At 48.4% G+C, this 23,017-nt stretch overlaps 2 protein-coding genes and 1 non-coding gene across 3 annotated transcripts in view; 1 reads left to right on the top strand and 2 right to left on the bottom strand.

Moving 5' to 3' along the window:
* Positions 1 to 2,190: 2,190 nt before the first annotated feature.
* On the top strand, positions 2,191 to 2,295 carry LOC112815480 (U6 spliceosomal RNA). Its single transcript, XR_003205992.1, has one exon. It is a non-coding gene; the product is annotated as a U6 spliceosomal RNA (small nuclear RNA).
* Positions 2,296 to 13,280: 10,985 nt separating this feature from the next.
* On the bottom strand, positions 13,281 to 17,628 carry TNFSF14 (TNF superfamily member 14). Its single transcript, XM_025861466.2, has 4 exons — positions 17,253 to 17,628; positions 15,941 to 15,977; positions 15,640 to 15,681; positions 13,281 to 14,995 (listed from the first exon to the last, which is right to left on the bottom strand). Exons 1-4 carry the CDS (start codon positions 17,469 to 17,471, stop codon positions 14,568 to 14,570), a joined length of 726 nt encoding a protein of 241 aa, XP_025717251.1. The 5' UTR covers positions 17,472 to 17,628; the 3' UTR covers positions 13,281 to 14,567.
* A 3,869-nt stretch (positions 17,629 to 21,497) lies between these two features.
* Positions 21,498 to 23,017, bottom strand: part of C3 (complement C3) — a 32,659-nt gene continuing 31,139 nt past the window's right edge. The window contains exons 37-41 of the mRNA XM_025861022.2: positions 22,827 to 22,916; positions 22,577 to 22,657; positions 22,010 to 22,093; positions 21,779 to 21,914; positions 21,498 to 21,682 (exon numbers count right to left, since the gene is read on the bottom strand). Of these exons, the coding sequence (XP_025716807.1) occupies positions 21,541 to 21,682; positions 21,779 to 21,914; positions 22,010 to 22,093; positions 22,577 to 22,657; positions 22,827 to 22,916 (533 nt within the window). The 3' untranslated portion in view covers positions 21,498 to 21,540. The remainder of the gene's footprint in view (positions 21,683 to 21,778; positions 21,915 to 22,009; positions 22,094 to 22,576; positions 22,658 to 22,826; positions 22,917 to 23,017) is intronic.

Here is a 23,017-nt window from a genome sequence, read left to right as displayed (position 1 = left end):
TAGATTCAATGCAATCTCAGCAATATCTCAGCAGGGTGTGTGTGTGTGATGTTGATTCAAAAAACAGATGGAAATGCAAATGACCAAAAATAGTCAGGACGATCTTTAAGAAGAAAAACAAAATGGAGAGTTACTCTTCCAGATATTAAGACCTATCATAAGGCTACAGTAATTTAGACAATGTGGTGTTCGTGCATGGATGGACTATAGTCCAGGTGGATTGTAAATATAAAAGTGAAAGGTAAAACAATAAAGTTTAAAGAAAGAGAAGATTTATATTCTTACAGGAGAATATTTATTTATGTTAGGGCAAGCAAAGATTTTTTTAAAACAGAACACAAAAATATTATAAATGTAAAAGAAGATATTAAATTTATTATTAAATTAAATAATATTCTTAGAGTATATTAAAAGTAAGGTCTTCTGTTTTTCCAGTTCCGAGAATGAAAAGGTAATCTACAGAGTGAGAAAGAAGATTTGCAGAAATGTAATTGACAAAAGGGCTCACTTCCAGATTATAATAAAGAATTCCTATAAATCAAAAAGAAAAAGGATGCCTTGGTGGCTCAGGTCATGATCCCAGGGGAGTCTGCTTCTCTCTTTCTCTCTCTCTCTCCCTCTGCCCCTCCCCTCTGCTTATTCACGCGCTCTCTCTCTCAAATAAATAAATAAATAAAATCTTTAAAAAGACAACCCATTTAAAAAAGGGCCAAAAGATGTGACCCAGTGCTTCACATAAAACAATATATAAATGAACAATAAACACGAAGGGGTGCTCAACCATATTAACCATCAGGAAAATGCAATTTAAAACTACAAGGGGGGAGCGTGCCTGGCTGGCTCAGTCGGTGGAGCGTGCGACTCTTGATCTTGGGGTTGTGAGTTCGAGCCCCACGTTGGGTGTAGAGATTACTTAAAAATAAAATCTCTAAAAACACTACAAAACCACAAGGGATCCCATTACAGAACACCTAAAATGGAAGGCTGACAACACTGGGTTTGTTGGTGTGATATGAAGCGATCAGAACTTTCACACTTGGCAGGTGTAGGTGATATAGTGACACCTGCTTTGGAAAATTGGCATCATCTAATAAAGTTGAGCATAGGAAAATCCACTCCTAGATAGATACTCAGCACAAATGTACACATATGGTCACTAAAAGGCACAGAAATGCACCAATTTTATTTATAAATGTGTGCAAAAGTTCTCATAAAAATATTAGTGAGCGCTCAGTAAAGATGAAAAGGCCTACGGGCATAAAGGAAAGGTGCTCGGGAATCATCGGGGAAAGGCAAGTAAAAACCATAGCAAGATATCATCTCACAGTGTTACGATGGCTACAACCCATCCAACGTGAAATCCCAGACAAAAGACACCGGGTACTGTTGAGGATGTGGAGAAACTGGAACCTTGTTCACTCCTGGTGGTGGGAATGCAACATGGTGTTGTGCCATGGAAAGCAGTGTGGAGGCTCCCCAAACACTGATGGAACTACCTTCCCATCAGCAATACTACTCCTGGGTATAAACCCCAAAGAACTGAAATCAGGATCTCCAAGAGATACCTACACTTCTACGTTCATTGAAGCATTATTTACAGAGGCAAAGCCCTGGTGGATGAGTGGATAAAGGACATGTGGTGTATACATACAATGAAATATTGTTCAGCCATAAGGAAAAAGTTAATTCTGCCACTTACTGCACGAAATAAGGCATACACAGAAGGACAAAGATGATTCCACTTACCTGAGGGAGCTGGTAGTCAAATGTATAGAGATAGCAAGTGGAATGATGATTGCCAGGGGCTGGGGGAGGGAGGGTTGGGGAGCTGGTGTTTAATGGGTATACAGTTTCAGTTATGGAGGCTGGGTAAGTCCTAGAGACCTACTATAAAGCATAATGCGTTATACTTAACAATACTGTATTGTACACTTAAATTTTTTTTTAAATTTTATTTAGTTAGTTATTTGAGAGGGGAGGGGGTAGCACGAGCAGGGGGAAGGGCAGGGGCGGGGAGGCTCAGGCCGACTCCTCACTGAGCCCAGAGCCCCATGTGGGGCTCGATTGCACCACCCTGAGATCATGACCTGAGCCGAAACCGTGAGTCAGTTGTTTAACCGACTGAGCCACCCAGGTGCCCCAAAAATTTTCTTTAAAGAGGATAGCTCTTACAGTAACTGTTCTTATCATGCTTGCTTGGGCAGAACATACACTAAAACGAAAACAATACAGAGAAGATTAGCATGGTCCCTGCACAAGGATGACACGCAAGTTCGTGAAGTGTTCCATGTTAGAAAAAAAAGTTCTTATCACACACAAATAAAGAAGGAAAGAGGAAACTTAGAAGTGATGGTCAAGCTTTTGACATTGTGGTGATGGTTTCGTGGGTGTTTACTTATCTTTAAACTCATCAATATGTAATATTATATATATACAACATTTTTGTATATCAGTCATACCTCAGAGAAAAAAAAACAAATGTAGGGTTTTTTAAACCACTAACATAAAGTGAACTCACAATTCTTTGTTAGTTTTTGTTGGCTTCTTGTCATACTTGAGTTAGTTTTGTTCCTTTTGATGAATAATTTCCATTTTTGGAAGAATAGACAAAAGATATTTTTATCCTAAAAATATTTTTGGTCAAATAAGTGTCTTTACATGAGATTATCTGTGATTTTAAATAAACATTACACATTAAAAAAATTTTTTTTACCAAAAATCTCACTTTGACTGCTGTTCGGAGAATAGCCTGAAGGGGGCGAGAGTGGATACAGGAAGACCTATCAGGAGGCTTCTGGAGGTGAACCACTGAGAGCTTTAGACTCTTGACGGGTTCAACCTACACATGAAGGTGCCTAAGGAAATGGGCAAAAGAGTAAGAACAGAATACATCATTTCTGAGGTAAGTAGAAGAAAAAACTGGAATGAGAAAAAAATCCGAGAAAAGGCAAGGAGGATGAGTAAAAGAAATATAGAAAAGGAGGGACAGGGGCGCCTGGGTGGCTCACTCGGTTAAGCAACTGCATTCCGCTCAGGTCACGATCCCAGGGTCCTGGGACTGAGCCCTGGGGTCAGGCTCCCTGCTCAGAGGGGAGTCTGCTTCTCCCTCTTCCTCTGTCCCTCCACCCCCTCGTGCTCGCGCTCTTTCACTGTCTCTCTCTCAAATAAATAAATAAAATCTTAAAAAAAAAGGAGGGACAATCAGAAATCACAAAATAAATCCAAACCCATAATTTGCGTAATTGGAATTAACGCAGATGCTCTAAATCTCCACCACCTGATAGAGTGGCCACGCGCTGTGGAGCCCTGGGAAGGTGGGCGGTCTGGGCTGAGATCCATCCGGCGTTAGTGGGAAATGCACTCAGAATTTGGAGACCTAGAATGAAAAAAAGTATAAAGCATCTTAGTAATAATTTTATACTGATTACACCTAAGAATGATTAACATTCTAGATACATTGCTAAATAAAATATATTATTAAAATTCACTAATTTTTAAACTTTTAATTGTGGCTGCCAGAAAAGACTTAAATTACAGAGATGGCTCATATTACGTTTATACTGGACAGCATTGTTCTAAATAGTCAAATTAAAAGACAATTATTGTCAGGCTGGATAAGAAAACTTAAAATCCAGCAACATGTTGTTGACATTTAAACATACAAGACATAACAAGTTGTTAATTAAAGGTTGTAAAAAGCCAGAAAGAATAGTCTTAGAAAAATTATAGAACATCTTCCTCCTAAGCACAAATGCAAAAATCCTACCTAAAATATCAGTAAATTGAATCTAGCAATGTATTAAAAAATACATGCTGATCGGGGTGCCTGGGTGGTTCAGTTGGTTAAGTTGGTTAAGCGACTGCCTTTGGCTCAAGTCATGATCCCAGGGTCCTGGGATTGAGCCCACGTCGGGCTCCCTGCTCAGCAGGGAGCCTGTTTCTCCCTCTCCTTTTGCCTGCTGCTCTGCCTACTTCTGCTCTCTATCTCTCTGTCAAATAAATAAATAAATAAATAAATAAATAAATAAATAAATAATCTTAAAAAAAATACATCCTGATCAAGTTGGATCTATTCCAGGAATAAAAGGTTGGATGATTAACATTAGAATACTGATGAACATTGTCAATCCAAAGGGGAGAGACTATGTGATACTCTTAAGATTATGTGACACAGAGAAAACGTTTAATAAAATTCCACATTTATTCATGATTTTTGCAAAATCTCTTAGCAAATTAGGAATAGAAGGGGATTTCCTTCATCTGGTAAGAGCTATCTAAAAAACTGAACAGCAGATCCATCCTTAATGGTGAAACAGGAAAAGCATTCACTTAAAGATCAGAAACAAGACAAGGATGTCCAGTATTTCAATGTCATTGTGATGGCTACAAACATCCATTGCATTGTATATACCAGCAGCAGATGTGGGAAAATGTAACTTCAAAAAGAGATGCCATTTACAATAGCACCAACAAATGTAACACACTTAGAAAGAAATGTAAACATGATGTAAATTATTTATGGAGAAAATTATGAAGCATTCTGGAGAAACATGCAAGAAGACCCTAGTGGAGAAAGAGTTATATCATGTCCATTGATTGGAAGACTCAGTATGAAGATATCCATACTTTGAATTTTGATCTACAGATTCCATGCAGTTCCAATAAAAATCTCAACAGGGTTTTTCATGGAAGTTGACAAGCAGAATAAAAGGCCTACATAACAGAGATCACCCTGAAGATGAAGAATAAGAAGGGCCTTGCCCTCCCTGAAGCAGGACTTATTATATTCATTATATTAACGAAAGCAGTGTGGTACTGGTATCGGTAGAGACCCACTGGCCAGTGGGATAGGGTTTATCTGCCTGGCTTCTTCTTGGGAAATGAAGGATGCTCTCAGATGACTTCCTTGTCGTCAGGAAGATGACAACTTATTGCTTCCTCTAAGTTGGATATGAGTCTGGGATACATACTAGTCCTGTTTTTTCTCTTAATTTCACAGATTTTAACCTAAAATTCAGGTACATCCTACAATGGATGCCTACATTATATGAGTTAGTATTTCTTTATGCCAAACTAGGCTGTTATTAAGTTGGATTTAGAATATATGTGTGTATCCATCCATTCATTATTCATCCACTCACTGTTTTATCTATACACCCATCCATCTATCCAGCTGATCATCCACCTATCTCCTGCCCATCCATACATCTGTTATCCATCCATCCGTCTACCCACACATCTTCTCACCCACCCATCCATACTTTGACCCATCTACCCATTTATTCATCCATCGCCTACCCATCTACCCACCCACCTGCCTACCCATTTATCTGTCCATCTATTCATCTCTCTGTCTGCTTGTCCGTCTATCTGCATGATAATAGAAAAGAGCTTGGAAGTCTATCCATTACCTACTGATGCATAACAAACCACCCTAAAACTTACTGGTGTAAACCAACAACTGTTGTGTTTGCTTACAGTTTAGTGAGATGGCCCTGCAGGGCTTGTCAGGGATGGTCAGTTTCAGCTCCACGAGCCGGGGCAGCTCATCTGGTGCGGGTAGAGTGACGATGGCCTCAGTCCCATGTCTGTCACCCTCCAGGATCTCTCTGTCCACCCATCCTCACTCACAGGATAGCTGTCCTTCTTTGCACTCAGGGCTCTGAGAAGGCCAAAGTGGAAGCTTCTCTGCCTGCTAAGGCCTAGATGCTGGGATTCATGTAATTCACTCTGTGAATTTCTTTGGTCAAGGTAAGTCACAGTCAATTTATTCAACCATTATTGTTTTAGAACCTACTGTGTATTAGGCACTGTTCTGCATTCCGGCAATAAGAGGGGAACAAAACACAAAACACAAGAGACAAATGTCTCTGTCCTCACGGGCTTTCTGTTAAGTAGAAACTCCACACTCACTCGCATGTGAAGCAGGTCTGAGGTCTTTATTTCTCGCAGGTGACTTTTCTCCCCATCCACATAGGTAGAGTTTTTCTAGACTTCCTTAATCAGAACAGACTACTCTTTCAGGCTCCAGGTTCTGGGTGGGGCTTCAGTTTCCTTTTGTCTGCATCCCACAGATCTGAGCTGCATCTCTGTCCTTAGAGGCTCTCAGATCCCCACTCCTTTGCGCCATCGAGTCTACTTTTGGAACTAAACCCTGGGTCCACTAACAACAACAGCTCCATTTTCACTCTGGCTTCAGTTTCTCTCTTCCTTTTCACATCTAAGGGTTTTTCTTTCTTTCTTTCAAGCTCATCTACATGTTACAATGTTTTATTATACTTTCTTCAGCACACCTTTGTTGGTAGTAGGGGCAGGGTGGCTCTGTGTCTGCTGAGGCCACTCTAAATAGATGGGGTTTCCAGGAAACAGACTGAAATGGAGATCTGCAGGCTGGGTGCTAACTGGAAAATGCTGCCACGTTCACCTATGAGGGTGTGAGGGAAGGAGGACGGGCAGAGGGATATTCGGATGTGACAATTCAGTGGCCTTCACAGGGAGCTCTGAAGCTGAGGTGGATCTTCAGAATCATCCCTGATTACTCCCCCAGTTTTGACCAAATCCCAAACATCATCACTTTAGGCTTTTGGAGATCGATGCCAGGAAGGGACTCATAGGTTCTACCTGCTCCCCACCATCTCTCTTGGGAAGGAACGAAAACACAAAACCAACTACTCCTTGACTAGGGAAAGGGGCAGGGGAACCAGTCGACCCTTGAACAACATGGGTTTGAACTGTGAGAGTCCACTTATATACATTCTTTTTTCAATACATATATTGGAAACATCTTTGGAGACTGGTGGCGATTTGAAAAAATATGCAGATGAACTCTGTAGCCTAGAAATATCGACAAGTTAAGAAAAAGTTAGGTATGTCAGGAATGTCGGATACTGGTCTATTTTATCACTTGCTACCATAAAATGTACACAAATCTGTGATAAAAAGTTAACATTTATCAAAACTTGTGCACACAAACACAGACCATACATGGTGCCATTCACAGCATATCCTTATGTAGTCATAAGGTGAGTGATATTTAATGTAAAATTACTAACGTGTTAGTTTTCTTACTGTTTTCTAACTTTGTTTTCAAAGAATTAGAGGAATTGTGAGTCAGCCTATCATCACAGGCATTTTTTTAAAAAATGCAAGAATGTCTCCGATACTGTATCATGAACATGAGAGTAATACTGTCTGTCATTAAAATTTTGTAACAATTCATTGGTGTATAGGCCGGGCCACAGTAAAGCAACTGTAATGGGTTATACCAGGCCACCACAAAGCAATCTTATTGCTGCTTTTTTGTTACTAATGTTTTTTGTTACTAATGCATGAATCATGATCCTTCTAAAGAAATGGGAATTTCTTTTTCATATTATCTTTTCACTTTTGGTGTCTAGTGTTAGTAATAATGTACCACATCTGTAGTGGTTTTTTTTTTTTGTCATATAAAATAGCATTGATGGAGATACTGATAGACAATCAGTCTTGTAAAGAGAGGTTGTAAATTTAACGGTATTGATAAAGTCCAGGACTGTACATGTGTTTTCTCTTCCTTATGATTTTCTTAATAACGTTTCTTTTTCTCTAGCTTACTTTCCTGTAAGAACACAGTGTGTGATACATACAACACAGAGAATGTGTGTTAATCGATTGTTTATGTTATCAGTAAGGCTTCCAGTCAAGAGTAGGCTAGTAGTAGTTAAGTTTTTGGGAAGTCAAAAGTTATACATGGATCTTTGATTGTATTGGGGGTGGGTCAGTTCCCCTAAACATGGGTCAACTGTAATAATATCAACAACAGTGGCCAATATTTATTGAGCACCTGGTATGTGCCAGAAACCACTCAACTAAAAACTTGACATGTCTTCACTGTGCTCAAGTAGTGGGTGGAGGTTGCATTATGAGGTATGAGGTAGTGGGGATATTATTTTCCCTACTTTACAAACAAAGAAACAGAGAAAGTGAGAGGTTACGCCAGCTGCTTAAGGTCACTCAACTGGTAACTGATGAAGTGAAGATTTAGATCAGAAGGAGGAAAAGAAAAAGAGCTTAAATTATTATTTCAAAATTTGTATCCCTCCATGCATGGGATCTCTGAAGAGACTTCCCATGTTGAATGGCTGGGGAAACAGCCTCAGTCAGGTAAAGGGACCTGAGCAGGGGGACACGGGGGAGTCAGGGTGGAGCATGGATCGGGGAGGCAGGGAGGCTGGCTGGAAGTCTTGGATTTGAGGTCCCAGGATGGAGGTCAACACCCATAGGCTCAGAACCCTTCTTGAGCTCTTGCGTGAGGGCACCCAGGACCTGTAAGAGGGGACCACTTGCACAAAAGGTCATGATAAGGATTTTCATGACAGCATTTTGTATACTACTATGAAACAACCTATGTGTCCATCAGTAGGGGAGTGGATAATAAAATGGGGTCTATGCATATGCTGGAGTACTATGTGATAGATTTAGGAAAGTGGTTTAGGCAAAGGCTCTGGGATTAGAAGCCTCCGTAACTTCCTAGATGAAGGACTTTGGCCCAGTTGCTTCACTTCCCCATGCCTCAGTTTCTTCTTCTGTAGTCAGGGGACAATAATAACACTGGCACCACAGAGTGATGGTAAGAGTTTAGAGAGATGACGCATCTCTCCAGCACTTGGCCCTTGGAAATCACTGAGCAGATCAGGTGTTGTAAGCTTTTTCTGTGGATAAGGTCAAGTGGAAGCCTCCAAAATTACTCCCCTCCACACCCTTTGCCAATCAAGGTAGCAAGTTGAATGCAGTGTTGAATCACAATGCAAGGGCAGAAATTAGTGGCCACTCTTGAAGGTGTAAAGTCATGGTGACCAGGGTCTCTGACCCCTCAGGGATGAGGAACTAGGTCACCTCACCGGGCAAGCCACCTAGATGAACAGAAGTTCTGCCTGAGGGGGAAGGGAATCCAGAAGGAATAGTTGGGGAGGGAGATGATGAACAGTTGGAGCTGCTAGATTCAGCGGCAGCAGTGGACGATTCCACTTTCCGGCTGGGAGAGAAATCAGCAAAGCTCCTGCAGTAGCTGTCCCCACATGCGGCAAACCTCTCTACAAAGCACATGGATCCAAGTGGTGTAGGGGTGGGCTGTGCTGGATGCCCTGGAGTACCTCCCAGATCCCAGCTGTGTGAGCTTGCTATTGCTACAGTAACACATTGCTGCAGACTTACAGGCTTAAAACAACACAAGTCTATGAGCTTACAGTTCTGGGCTGACATCAAAATGTCAGCAGGGCTGCATTCTTTCTGGAGGTTCTAAGGGTGAATCCGTTCCTTTGTCTTTTTCAGCTTCTGGAGGCCACCTGCTTTTCCCAGGACTGGTGGAAGGAGGAGAGGTGGTGTATGAGTATGCTAGGGCTCTCAGACTGAGTAGCCTAAACATCAGAAATGTATTTTCTCACAGCTCTGGATGCTGAAAGTCTGAGATTGAGGTGTCAGCAGGACTGGTTCCTTCTGAAGCTTCTCTCCTTGGCTAGTACCCTCTGTGTGCTAATCCACTCTTCTTACAAGGACACACATCATATTGGATTAGGGCCTACTCTAATAACCTTATTTTATATGAGGGGCTCCTGGCTGGCTCAGTCAATACAGCATGCACCTCTTGATCTCAGAGTCGTGATTTCAGCCCCAAGAGCCCCACGTTGGGCATAGAGTTTACTTAAAACAAAAACAAAAACAAAAACAAAAAACAAAACAGCCCTTATTTTACCTTAGTTTTGTCTTTAAAGGCCCTATTTCCAAATGCAATCACATTCTGAAGTACCGGGTATAAGAGTCAACGTAAGAATTTTGGGGGACACAATTCAGCACCCATAACAGGGGGAAGTTCCCATGCTCCGCTTTTTGGAACAGCAACAACAACAACAAAAAGACCTACAATAGGGAAAGTTCCCCAGAGATATTCTAGGGGCCCTCCAGACTAGAAGAGGCTTGAGTCCTGCTCTTCATTACAGAGCCCAGAGAGGTAGCAGGTCCTCGAAAAGGAAATGACTTGATGGTGTCTCTGGGCAGTTGAAGCCACAGACAGCCTCAAAGAGCTTCCGGTGCCTCAAGCTGGCTGAAAATCAGCCGTGTGAGCAAGGCTTAGGAGCAGCAGAGAACGCAGCAGTCTTGATAGGTCACAAGTACAAAAATGGAGGACTGATGGGTCAGAAGCAGACGGGCAGCGGGCACCTGTGCGGATACATGGCTTGAGAATCAAATGGCTCCCTCCCTCACCCTTAATGCTGGGACACTGCCCAAGCTCTCTGGAATTTTGGCAGTCTTGGGAAAGGAGCATGTGGGCAGGGAGGGTTCCCAGTGGACTGATAGTTCTTAGCATCCTGGTACAAAGGGAGCTTTGCACAAAGTAAGTCGCGTTAAGAATAAAACAGAAGTTAAATTATTTGCCCTCCTGGCAAATTGCGATGTATGGATGCCACACATGTGTCAGAATTTGGGCTCACATAGAAGCAACTCTGATAAAAAGATTTGAGGCAAACCTTTCCTCCAGAAGGAAGGAAGCCCGGCCAACACATTGATTTTAGTTCCTTAAGACTCATTTCTGACTTCTGACTTGTGACTTCTGACTCCTAGAGCTATGAGGCAATAAATAGCTATCATTTTAAGTAGCAGCAGGAAATGAATACAACTACGAGCTCTCATTCTCCCTGAAACTCATAGTCATCCCAGGCTGTCATTCATTTTCTCACCTCTGACAGAGAAGTGACTTCACCTCTCTGTGCCTAGAATTCCCCACTCATAAGATGGGCGTTACAACACAACTTACCCCACGGTCACCATGAGAATTAAATGAGTTACTGTGAATTAACGCGCTTAGCACAGTGTCTCAGATGCGGTAAGTACATCAGAAGTATGACCTATAATTAATGATCCTTATTACTTTAAGAGAAGCAACCACAAAAGCACGATGCTGAAAGGCAACTGACACTCAGCGTCTGTGTGGGAGACAACAGGGGGTAGTGGAGACGGGGGTGAGCTGGTGAGCCCATGCCTTATCCAATAGGGACAGCCACTGCCCAGCCTGGGTTGTTGTTCACAGCTTCCAAATTTCCAAGAAAATCCAGAAATTTGGATTTGTTCACGCGTAAAATTTTGTAATGTTTAAATATCGGCCACTAATTTCCATATTAAAGGCACACTTTTGGGGTGCCTCGGTCCATAGAGCAACCAACTCTTGATCTCAAGGTCATGAGTTCAAGACCCATATTGGTCACAGAGCCTACTTAAAACAAACAACAAAAACACACCTAGTGACTAGATGTGGCTTGTGGATGTAATCCCTGAAAAGAATCTGAACTTTAAATGTGCACATGATTACAGCTATGCTTACAAAAAGAAGATCCACTAAGGATTAAAGAGCTCACTGTGGGCCAAGCTCTGGAAAACTACTTAAACACTCAAGTCATTTCACCTCACAATAACCAAGGTAGGGTAGAGGCCACTATTCATATTCTTTTGCAGATGAGGACACTGAGGACTGGGGAGGCGAAGGATGGATCTTGAGATCACCCAGCTGGGAAGTGGCAGAGCGGGGGATTTGAACCCTGGTGGCCTGGCTTCCCCAAAAGACCCATTCTTGTTTTCTCTGAGACAGTGCATCCCAGTGTTGGAACACAGTGATATTTAGCAGGAGGGACATAGCATTATAACATGAAATTAATAAATGATTTATCATCATTATTTTTACTTCTACCACCTCTGGGTCTTGGCAGGAGATGAGGGGAGAGGTTTCCAGGGGCTGGGGGAGGGTGAGGATGCAGACCTCAGGTCTCGAGGAAGAGCTAATTGTGGGGGAAGGTGATATCTGAACAGATGCCCGAGCACGGGATGTGAAAGCGGAAATCAAACAGATAAACTTCTCAGAAGTTGTAAAGTAGGTCAGTGGCCTGGGCTGGGGGCTTCCCACCCCATGCTCTATCTGAAATCAAGTTGGGGTCTAGATCTCCTACTGTACCAGCCTCTACAGCTCCAGGGCTCTCTGTGCCTTCTCCCTCCTTCTCTCCCTCCCCTCCTATTTCCATCTCCCTCCAACCTACCCACCCTCTTACCCACCCTCTCCCTTCTTCCGCTTGCTCCTCCACCTCGGGGCTGGGAGGCCCCTCCCAGGAATGATCTTTGGAGGCTAAACTTAGTGAGAGGTTCCATCCCCAGACGGAAGTTGGTGGCTGCTGGTGGCTTTGTAAATACGCCGTCCCCACACCTTGGTCTCATCAAAGCCACGGAAACAGAAAAATGGTGACAAGAGTAAAGGAAACTCCAGCAGGGGCTGGGGCTGGGCATTTGGGGCTGCCCCACCTCCCACCAGTCCTCAAGGGCAGAGAGGCGTGAAGCTGCGTGCCTTTGGTGGGAGTGGACGGGGAGTCCAGCATCCCTGCCTCTATGTCTGGAACACGGGGGCAACAATAGCTCCTGCCCAGGTATGTATATAATGTTGTGACTCATGCAAGTTGCCTGGCATGGGGAGAGTGCCTGGCAAATGCTGTTCTTAATATTTCTAAATCACCCATGTCACTTGCATACTTATGGAGCTCTTACTGCGCACCAGGCACTGTAACGAATGGCTTTTTCCATGCCTGATCTGATGTAATCTTTACATCAGGGGTGAGGACTGGTGTCACCTCCCATTTTACAGATGAGGAAACAGAGGCACTAAGAAGCAATGGGACTTGCTCGAGGTCCCACAGCTGCAAGTGGCAGAGTGAAATTGGAACGCAGGACCATCTGATTGCAAAGCCTGTTTCCTCCCTCCCTGTTCTGGGCGACGTGACAACGATGTTGACAATAACAACAATAATCCATCCACTTCTGGGGGCTGAACCCTTATCTTCAGGTCCTGGGCACCAACACCTCCCTCCCGCCACACCAGGGTACCTGCTCATTTATACAGACCATCTGATTTGTATGCGTATCATTATCTGCCCCTCCCTCCGCACTCTCCCCATGCTCCCACTTGCTCCAAGCTTCCAGCTGGCTGGGTAGACCACCACTCTGTCCCGGATGTCTGCAATAAGGGTGCCTGGCAGGAGGGAGGCTCTGCTTTCTCAGAAATGGGAGACTCAAGGGGGAGGCAGATCTGGGCATGAGATCTCTGGTCCTCCCCCCAACGCCCCCCTACCTCCGAGTTTCCTACATGGAGTTGGGCCAGCTGGGTTCAGTTTTCTGATCCATAAAGTTGTAAAGTGACATCCATGGGTAATTCCATGTACCCCTCTGCCTCTATGAGCCACCCTTCCCCTGAGAATAGACAGACTCAGGTGCAACATTTACCATTTATTTCCAAGACCCGTGGTCAGGGAGCCCAAGGCTTCAGACAAAGTCTGGTCCTCATCCCAAGATGTATTCGTCTTGACTGGGAGGAGCCTTAGGCTGCGTGTGTGTGTGTGTGTGTGTGTGTGTGTGTGTGTGTGATGGGTGTGACCGTGATGCAGCATGTGGAAGTCCGATGTGATGATCATGGCATCCCATGTGTCACACTTGGTGTGACTATATGGCCCCTGCGGGTGACTGTGGTTGTGATGATGACTTGTGCATGGCTGTGTCACATGTGGTTGTCACACAATGTCTGTGACTGAATGTGACGCTATGACTAGTGTGTAGTTGTGCGAGAATCTGATGCTTTGTGTGTAAGAGTTAGTTGTGAAAGCGACTGTGAAGCTGTGTGATTCTCTGTGATGCTGTAGGTGTGTCTGCATTCTCTCTCCTGCCTCCTCCCGCCTTCCTTCCCGCCCTCCCTTCTTTCTTTCTCTCTGCAAACGTTTTCCAAGGGACTGCCGTGTGCCAGGCCCTGACCTGGGTGCTGAAACACAGCTAGGATGTCCTAGTGGGATGTGAGTGCTCGACAGGGCTGGGATCCAGCCAGCCAGTGGGTGATGCGCTGGTAGCCAAGAAACCAGTCACCACGGGAGTAATTACACCAAGGAAAATGCAAATGCAAACACTACAAAGCCTCTTCCCTCCAGGGAGAGCGGGTTAGCAAACCGTTTCGGGCACATGGCCTATATCGGCTGTGCCTGAGTCTCAGAGTAACCTTACTCAGCCAGCAGGAGGTGGGGCTACGCAGCTGTGGGAGGAACTTGAATGTGTGACTATGGCCGTGGGTGGGCCTGGGCCGGGCAGTCCACAGGGATAAGTCCTGATGATGACTCTCTCCCTGCAACCGCCCACACGCATGAGAGTGGGGGATGGTGAGGCTTCCTGTCTTCAGCCAAGTCCCTGGACCCCCAAGTCCCACTCTTCTCTGAATCAAAAACATAAATACCCACCCCTCACCCCTTCTTCCTGAATATCAGGCAGATCACCTTCCCCCCATTGGGGGCCTCCAGACCCCCCAAGTCTCTGGGTCTTTGTCTTCAGTATCGTCGTGGCAGGGTCTGCAGTGTTTCCTTTGGTGCCTGCAGGGTCCTCAACCTTCAGGGGTGGCTGGGTTCTCGGCCCCTGGAGGTGCCCGCTGAGCTCTTGGCTTGTTGAGTTTTGGGTTCCCCAGAGCACCGTCTGAGGTCACACTGCCTGTCAGACCCCCGTTCAGTCCACGGTCACTCCTTCCTTCACACCATGAAAGCCCCAAAGTAGGAGCGGGTGCCATCGCGGAGTCGGACCAGGCGCTCATCGGGCACACGGACCACCACCTCCTCGCCTTCGTCCAGGTGCACCACGCCCCCCAGGAAGCTGCTGTCCCACCAGACACGGGGGTTGGTTGCTCGCCCACAGGGGGACCGCCGGCTGACCAGCAGCTCCAGCTCCTCGGGGTAGCGGGGCGTGCGCTTGTAGAGGCCGTGCGTGATGGGCAGGCCGCTGCTCAGCCCCTGCGGGCAGCCCACGCCTCCGAGCTGCACCTTGGAGTAGATGTAATAGTAGCCAGCCTGGGCGATCACCAGGGAGCCCTCGCGGTAGCTGAGGCCCCTCAAGAAGGCCAAGCCCAGCTTTGTCTCCCAGAGCAGCGGACCCCCGCTGCCTGTCAGGCTGGAGTTGGCTCCTGGGGATGGAGACAGAAGGGGCCGGTCAGCACGTGTCCCTCTCTGGGTGAGAGAGGGTGACAACCATCCCCCCCCCCCACCGTTTTAGGCCATTGAAGAACTTTATACGTATTAGCTCACTTTATCCTCACTTTACAGGTGGGAAAATAGAGGCACCCAGAGGCCAAGTCACTTGCTTCTTATACATCTTAACTCATTTTGTCTCCCCTCTCCCACAGGTGGGGAAATTTAGGCACGGATCAATTAAGTGACGGGCCAAAAGCATTGAAACTTGTGAGTGGCAGAACCAAGGAACAGAGACAGACGGAACACACCCTGGTCCGGAAGCCTTATAATCTCCATGTTCTTCAGTCTCTCTCTCAGTAAGATGGAGATATGAATCGTGCCTCCTTAGGATGTAATGAATGAGCATGTACAGAGGGTATTCCAGCGCACGTGACCTGGTGAGCACCATGTAAGCGTTTATTCACTAAGTGAGATGGGAAATGCACGGGCATAGGCAGTGCCTGTGCTCTGGGCAATGCTGGGAATAAATAGTGATGGACGCGTGGATGGATGAATGCTCTGACATGTTGGCCGTCTGTCTGGTCTCCCCAGGACACCCTGCCCCCCTCCCCATGCCAGGACCCAGGGTCCCCCTCACCTGTAAGGTGTGCGGCTGGGTTGGCCTGGTGGGACCTCCGCTCTGGAGAGAGAGGGTGAGAGGTTAGCGGTGAAGGCAGGGGGGGTGAGGGCCGGCCCACTGAGGGGTCATCTAGTCTACCTCCTGGTGTCAACCCCACCCTTTCCGGAGTGGCCCAGACTTCTGCTTCTCAGGCCTGGGGGAGGGGCACCTGCCGGGCTCAGACCAGTTGTGTAAATACACTGGGCAATGGGCAGAGGGGGCGGGGGCAGTGTGGGAACCATCCCGCCCACCCTCCCTGGGGCCCGGTACCCTGACTCACCTTGCGTCAGCTGCTTCCAGGATTCTGCATCTCCGTCCTGAAAAGGCAGAGGAACCCAGGTGAGGACCTGTGGGGCCCACGCACTGGCATCCTCAGACTCACGGCTGTGAGACACACGCAGACCATGGGCACAGACACCACCCAGGGCCAAGTGCACACCCCTGCCCCACCCAGCAGCCTCAGTTTTCCCCTCTGTAAATAGACATAGGGATGGTGGTTTTTTAGGATTCAGCGACTTCACGGGTGTACAGCGTGTGCCAGTGCCTGGGCACATGGTAAGCACTATGTAAGCGTTTATCAAATAAGTCATATTACAGATACATTGATCTGGATGGCAGGACACGTGGACATCAATGCCAACAAGTGGATATGGACACGGGATGTCGAGCACAGACCTGGACCCTTGTGTGACACACTGACAAGGCACATGTGGACACGTGAGCTCAGATACACAGGCACATGGTTTATGGGTCCACGTGGGTCTGTGCGCAATGCCAGTGCGTGGGCCACAGACAGGCCAGCACATGGCCACGCGGGCACATGGACACGGATGCGCGACGGCAGCATGGGTTCACGTGAAGGACGTGTGCACGAGGCCATCAGATCCAGTCCCAAGGAGAAGTGACCCGGAGACACAGGACACAAAAGGCCAAGACCACGTGGCCGTGGTGTCAGACACAGAGATACAGACAGATACATCCACAGCCAACAGCGAACTGATGTGGAGAGAGATTCTCAGACTCGGATCGAGTGGATAGATTAGTGACAGTCCCCACAGTGGGGATCCAGGCATGGCTAATAATGATCAGCAATGTCGGAATGTCAGTGCTGGGGGTTCCAGACAACAAGACTCTATTATGAACATAACACTTGCTATAAGAGACTAATATTATGTGGGGCCACCACTAGAAGAAATGGTCCTTATAGCACATCACAGAGGTGTTTCGCTAGAGCCGCAAGCGATCATATTGCAAAATAAATGTGTCCGATCAGCATGCCGTACACCTTAACTGACAGAATGTCACAGGCCCTTTATATCTGGATTTTAAAAAATATCGGTTTTGATTCATTGAACACCTGCCCTGGGCAACCACCCCCAGGCACACGCACACAGTATCGTATTTCATTCCCTGGGAGCTGGGCACTCTTATTACCACGCCCATTTTACAGATGAGGAAACTGAGTTTCAGGGAGGAGAACTGACTTGCCCCGGGCTGCTCTTGGTCCGTCTCCTGTCCTGCACACACACGCACAGAGAGATGCCCAGTGACACAGGAGGCCCACCTGCCACGAGCCCCGAGGCCCCACTCACCAGCAGGGGGGTGACCATGGCCCGTAGGCGCAAGTGCAGCTGAAGCAGGAACCAGCCCTGGACGGCCAGCCCAGCCGCCAGCAGCAGCAGGAGGAGGCCCAGGCCCAGCTGGGCCGCACTGCAGGGCCGTCTCCGGCGCCTGCGCCCCAGCCTCGTGAATGGGATGTCTGTCTGTCCGTCCACCGTGAACACCGAAGGTCGCACAACTGTCTCCTCCATGCCTGAGCAGATGAGGTCCCGAGACACCCCGGGGGCTGGGCTAGCACGGCTGGGTCCTTGAGGGCAGGGAGGAAACCACAATTGCCCAATGCTCCTGGGCTTTGCACGCTGCAGACAGGCACCCGTGGGTCCCGGGGCTGCCTTTAGAGCAGGGGTTCAGCCCCTCCCCTTTCCCCACTGGCCCTCCTCTTCTTCCTGTCCCCCACCCCCAGGCTGGCCCCGGCTCACTCTCACTCATGCAGCCTCTCACACTTTCCAGGGGCGTCTGAAGATATGACTCAGGTAAGGATCGAGCGGGGAGGCCCCAGCTTTTCCCTGTGGCCGCTTCGTTGACTCTGTTACCAAATATTTGTAGATCTTCTCCTGCATGCCAGACACTGTTCTAGGTTTGAGGGCACAGCTGTGAACAAGAGAGACAAAAGTCCTTGGTCTTACGGAGCTCCTACTCCAGTGGGGTGAGAGACAAAGAGCCTGGTAAATAAGAAAATACTGTACAGTGTGTTAGATGGTAGTAAGAGCAGTGGGAAATACGAGAGTGGGGTGTGTGTGTGTGTGCAGGTGTGTACATGCAGGTGCATGCGTGGTGTGTGTGAGTGTGTGTGCATGTGTGCATGCATGCATGCAAGTTTTAATGGTAACTCAGAGTCAGGTGCTAGAATCATTGGTCACGAGGTTAACTAAGACTGAGGCCTGGGGGTCATCCTGAGGGTACCCTGAATTGGCCTAAATAGCCCTTTCTTTTCTTGTCCCTCACATCCCACGCATCAGCAAGCCCTGGTGATTCAGTCTCCAAGCCAGATCTCAACCCAGCCACCTGTGGACGTACCCACCGCCACCACCTTCACCAAGTGCCCTCACCAGAACCTGACCAAGTTGGCCCCTTCCCCTCAGAGCCCCAGCCTCCAGAACTGTGAGAAATACATGTCTGTTGTTTAAGGCTCCCCCCGCCCACCCTGTGTAGGTTGTCTTGTTACAGCGGCTCGACCAGCCATTTCTGGCTCAGACTCATAGTGGTTTCCAGTACGATGGTCTCTTCCCCTCTTGCCACCTCATAATTCCTTCTCTGCCCTCTACCTAGTGTGAGCTTGCGTATTTTATTTTATTTTGTTTTGTTTTGTTTTATTTTGTTTTGTTTTGTGGAGGCGAAATTCATGTAACATAAAACTAACCATTTTAAGGTGAGCAACTCAGTGGCATTTAGGATATTTACACTATCTATCTAGTTCCCAGATGTCTCCAGTGCCTCGAAAGGTATGCCCCTTCCCATAAAGCATCCACTCCTCATCCCCCAGGCTTCCCAGCCCCTGGCAACCACTCATCAGCTTTCCTGCTCCATGGAGTCACCTGTTTGAGACGTGCCAGATATTTCATTAAAGTGGAAACATGCAATATGTGGTCTTTTGTGTCTGGCTTCTTTCACTGGATGTAATGCTTTCAAGTTTCATCCACGCTGTAGTGTGTGCCCACACTCCCTTCCATGTTAGGGCTGAGGGATGTTCCAGTGTACGGATGCATCACATTGTGCTTGTCCATTCATGCATGGAGGGATGTTCCAGTTTCCACCCTTTGGCTACCGTGCAGAGCGCTGCGATGAGCATGGGTGCACATGTATTTGTCTGGGTACCAGTTCCAAGTCTTTGGGTATCTAGCTAGGATTGGAACTGCGGTCATTGGCTTTTTAAACACATATGCCAAACTTCATCTCTCCCCTGCTTAAAATCTTGCAATGGCTTCCCATCGAGCATACAGGGGGTTAACTAATTATGCCCTGTGGGCCAAATCCAGCCATCCCTTCTGTCTGCACAGCAACAACTCTCCAGAGAAAGCACTTCAGCAAGCTGCAGATGCCCACCAGGGGTGTCCTCCTCTGCCTGATGCCCACTCTGCTCCCCGTGTCCACCTCCCTGACCAACAGCCAGCACCTCACCACCTTCCATGGCCCGTGCTGTCAAGGAGAGAATCCCAAGCAGACTCTGTGCTGAGCGTGGAGCCCGATGTGGGGCTTGGTCTCATGACCCTGACATCATGACCCGAGCTGAAATCAAGAGTTGGATGCTTAACCGACTGAGCCACCCAGGCACCCCTCTCTATCTATTCTTTTTTCTTTCTTTCTATCATCTATCTATCTATCTATCTATCTATCATCTATCATCTATCTATCATTATCATCTTTGTGTCTACACACACACAATTTATTTTAAGGAATTGGCTCTTGTTTTTCGTTTTGTTCTGTTTTGTTTTTAAGTAGGCTCCACACCCAACGTGGGGCTGGAACTCATGGCTCTGAGATCAACAGTCGCATGGTCTACTGACTGAGCCAGCTGGGCACCCCAGGAATTGACTCATGTGACTGTGGGGTTTAGCAAGTCAAAAATCCACAGAACAAGCCAGCAGGCTGAAGATTCAGTTAAGAGTTGATGCCACAGTCTTGAGTCTAAAGGCTAGAAACTCAGGCAGAATTTCTATGCTGCTATCTTGAATTCCTTCTTCCTCAGGAAACCTCATTTTTTCTCTGCCGCCCTTCAACTGATTGGATAAGGCCCACCCACGTTATCAGGCGTAGCCTGGAAGTCAATTGATTGTAGGTGTGAATCACATCTTAAAAATACCTACCTAACAACATTTACACTGGTGTTTGACTAAACCATGCCCTAGCTAGGTTGACCCAGAAAATGGTTATTATTGGATCTAAATGACTATACTGGGGGCCCCACAGTAGGCAACGTTGCTCACATTGCCCTGTTCTCCTTTCCTCTTCGGATATCCTCACTGTCTGAAATCAACTCCATGCTGTCCTTAGAATGTCAGTTTCAAAGACCCTGTCTGTGCTGCTCATGGTTGGGAACCACAGGTGCTCCATCAAAACAACACCCCAGGTGCTAAAGAAAGGAAGAAAAGGAATCCCAGGGCAGAAGAAAGGGGAAATCAGCAAGAAAAGAAGTAAGAAGAAAGACATCAAGGTGTGTGGGCAGGTCGGCTGGGACACCTCGTGAGTGATGAGGATTTTTTGAGTCTCCCCCAGACAGAGGTCCCTGCCAATCAGGAGCTGGAGGGGGAGTTTGCTGGCTGTGAGTCTATTTCCCCCGTATTCCTGGAATCAGGAGGTGGGGTTTACAGGACCTGGGGGTCTTAAGGGAAAGGGGCTGAGAAGGGGCGACTGTGAAGCTCAGGGCTTTTCCGGTGATCACCACATCAAGAGCCGGGAATGGATCCCACCCTCAAGAGTCCTAGCGGCGCAATTAATCAGAGGAGGCGTCTAGGACCCCAGTTCCCCTCGGCGGCCAGGGAACCCATTTGCCTGTGGCTACTGCCCTCCACGCAGCTCTGGGGATGCTGTGACCACGATGCCCCCGCACCTCCCCCCTTGACCGCTGACTCAGACCTTCCCTTTCGTTCGTTCGCTTGCTCACTCACCCGGAGCTCCCGCGGAAACGGCGCCTGGCCTGCCCCCTACCGCCCCCTCCTGGGCACCGCCGCCGCAAGCGGGATGCAGGCGAGGTAGCAAACGGAGTTGTGCGTGAGTGAGCCGCCGGTGAGGGGCAAAAACGGATGAAGGTGAGAACAGGTGAGGATGCAGGTGGAAAGAAAGATAGGGGAGCGTATGGGTAAGAGAGTTGGTAAAGATACAGGCAAGCCTGCGGTTGGAGATGTAGGCGTGGGCCAGGCGAGAATGCCCAAAATGCAGGTGCATACAATCCAGGGCGTAGGTGGGACAGCAGGTAAAGATTCCCATGACAGTATTGGTAAGAATGCAGGTGAGGATGCAGTCAGGGGGCAGGTAAGCAAGGGGTGAAAGGGCAGTGAGTTGCTGGTGAGAACCCACAGAAGGTTGAGGCTGAGAAGCAGGGGAGATGCAGGTGCAGGTGAGGCGGGCGCTGCAGGTGGACTGCAGGAGGGAAGCAAGCGGGAACCAGGTGTGGCTTCAGGATGGAGCCGAGTTGCTGGTGAGGCGCGGGGGCGGGGGGGGCAGGGGGGATCCCAGCTTCCTCTTTCCCTCTCAAAGACCTTCCCACATGGGGAGACACATGGCATACAACTGCGGCTTTATTGTGGGGACCGCGGGGAGGGGTCAGTTGGGACAGCCAAAGACGATCATGTTCTCAGCGAAGCTGGCCAAGTGTTGGCACTGTTTCTCATTCCCCTCATCCTGGCATTCTTCGGCCTGAGGCCAGAGCTCCACCCATGTGTCCTTCCCGATGATGTAGCTGATGCTGGGGGGGAGGACGGGGGGAGTCAGGAAAGTCAGGGGCAGGGCCGGGGAAGGGCAGGCAGGGGTGACCCTGGGCAGGCACCGGGCTGGCACTCACTTGGGTTTCTCTCCCCACAGGTCAGAGGAGATGCCCCACATTAGGTAGTGTTTCCCCTCCTGCAGCTTCAGGGCTTCTCTGCACTTGATGTGGCTGATGAACCTGCGCTCCTGGGCAACCCGCACCTCATCGGAGCCTGGAGGGGAGGCCAAGCGGAGCTGAGCCGGAAGGCGGTGGGAGGGAACCCGGAAGAAGGGGGCAGGAAGGCAGAAGACAAAGTGCAGGGCTGACCTGATTTGATGATCTGCTCGATGACCATGATGTATTCGTCAAAGTCGTCTGAGGGCTCCTTCCTGAGGAGCCTGGTCTTGTACACTGCGGGGGGGGGGAGGGCCATGGGGGTCACCCTCCCCTGCAAGTGCACCTGGGCACATGGCACCGCTCCTCCCACCCCTGCCCAAGCAGACACACGCAGGATCACAGCCAGGCCTGCGACAGTCCCTGCCCCCCAGCAACCCTCCCGCCACACACGATCCTACACACAGCCACCCGCAACTACAGTCAGAGGCACGACCACGCCTATTCCCGTCCACAGTCACCCACAACCACTGTCTCATATCTCCCTGGCTCAGCACAACTACAACCTCGCAGTCACACACACCACCCGGCATACGACCACATCCACTTGGATCCTTGCACACACCCAGCCCGTTCATTACCATGGTTCCCATGCAATCATGGCCCCCCACAGCACATTTACACACACACACATTGCCCGCACCTGCAGCCACACATGCACCACAGCTACACACACACACGGTTGCTCACACACGCTCCCCTGTGCGTGAACCCACTTACCGTAGTCTACGCCGGGCTCACAGGCCTTGTCCAGCCGGTACTCCTGGGTGACCTTGTCCACCTGGTGCATGAAGCAGTTCTCTGTGGGGTGGATGAGTAGGGGGCATGGTTATAGCCCACGTCTCATCCAGGGCCCCCCACTCCTGGGCCTGTCCCTCTGGATGTGGGCTTTCAGAGCCCCTTGGGTCCCCCCCCATGGAAGGAGGGTCACGTGGGTGTGGCCACCCCTTCCCCGCCCCTTTGCGCCCACCCTCAGCGCAGCGGCACATGTCCTGGTGGCAGAGCTTGCTCAGCAACCCGTCTTCCTTCTCTGGGTGGTAGAACCGGACGCAATTCTCATCTGTGGGCAGAGTGGTGTGGAATGGTCAGAGGGCTAGGGTCTTCAGCCCAGAGAGCCGGGGGGGCTCGGATTCCCAACTCCAGTCCCTCAGACCTGGAGAT

Source organism: Callorhinus ursinus, unplaced genomic scaffold (assembly GCF_003265705.2).
Source record: "Callorhinus ursinus isolate GAN/ISIS: 27379988/994484 unplaced genomic scaffold, GSC_fseal_2.0 scaffold77, whole genome shotgun sequence".
In the NCBI taxonomy this organism is placed as follows: domain Eukaryota; kingdom Metazoa; phylum Chordata; class Mammalia; order Carnivora; family Otariidae; genus Callorhinus; species Callorhinus ursinus.
The sequence above is the reverse complement of the archived record's forward strand: the minus strand, read 5'-3'. Positions and strand labels throughout refer to the sequence as shown.

Excerpts from the sequence above, each read along its gene's own strand:
- TNFSF14 (XM_025861466.2), bottom strand. The coding sequence starts at position 17,471 with ATGGAGGAGACAGTTGTGCGACCTTCGGTGTTCACGGTGGACGGACAG. Across the intron at positions 15,682-15,940 it reads CTGGAAGCAGCTGACGCAAG|AGCGGAGGTCCCACCAGGCC; the intron begins GTGAGTCAGGGT and ends CTCTCTCTCCAG. Across the intron at positions 14,996-15,639 it reads CCCAGCCGCACACCTTACAG|GAGCCAACTCCAGCCTGACA; the intron begins GTGAGGGGGACC and ends CTCCATCCCCAG.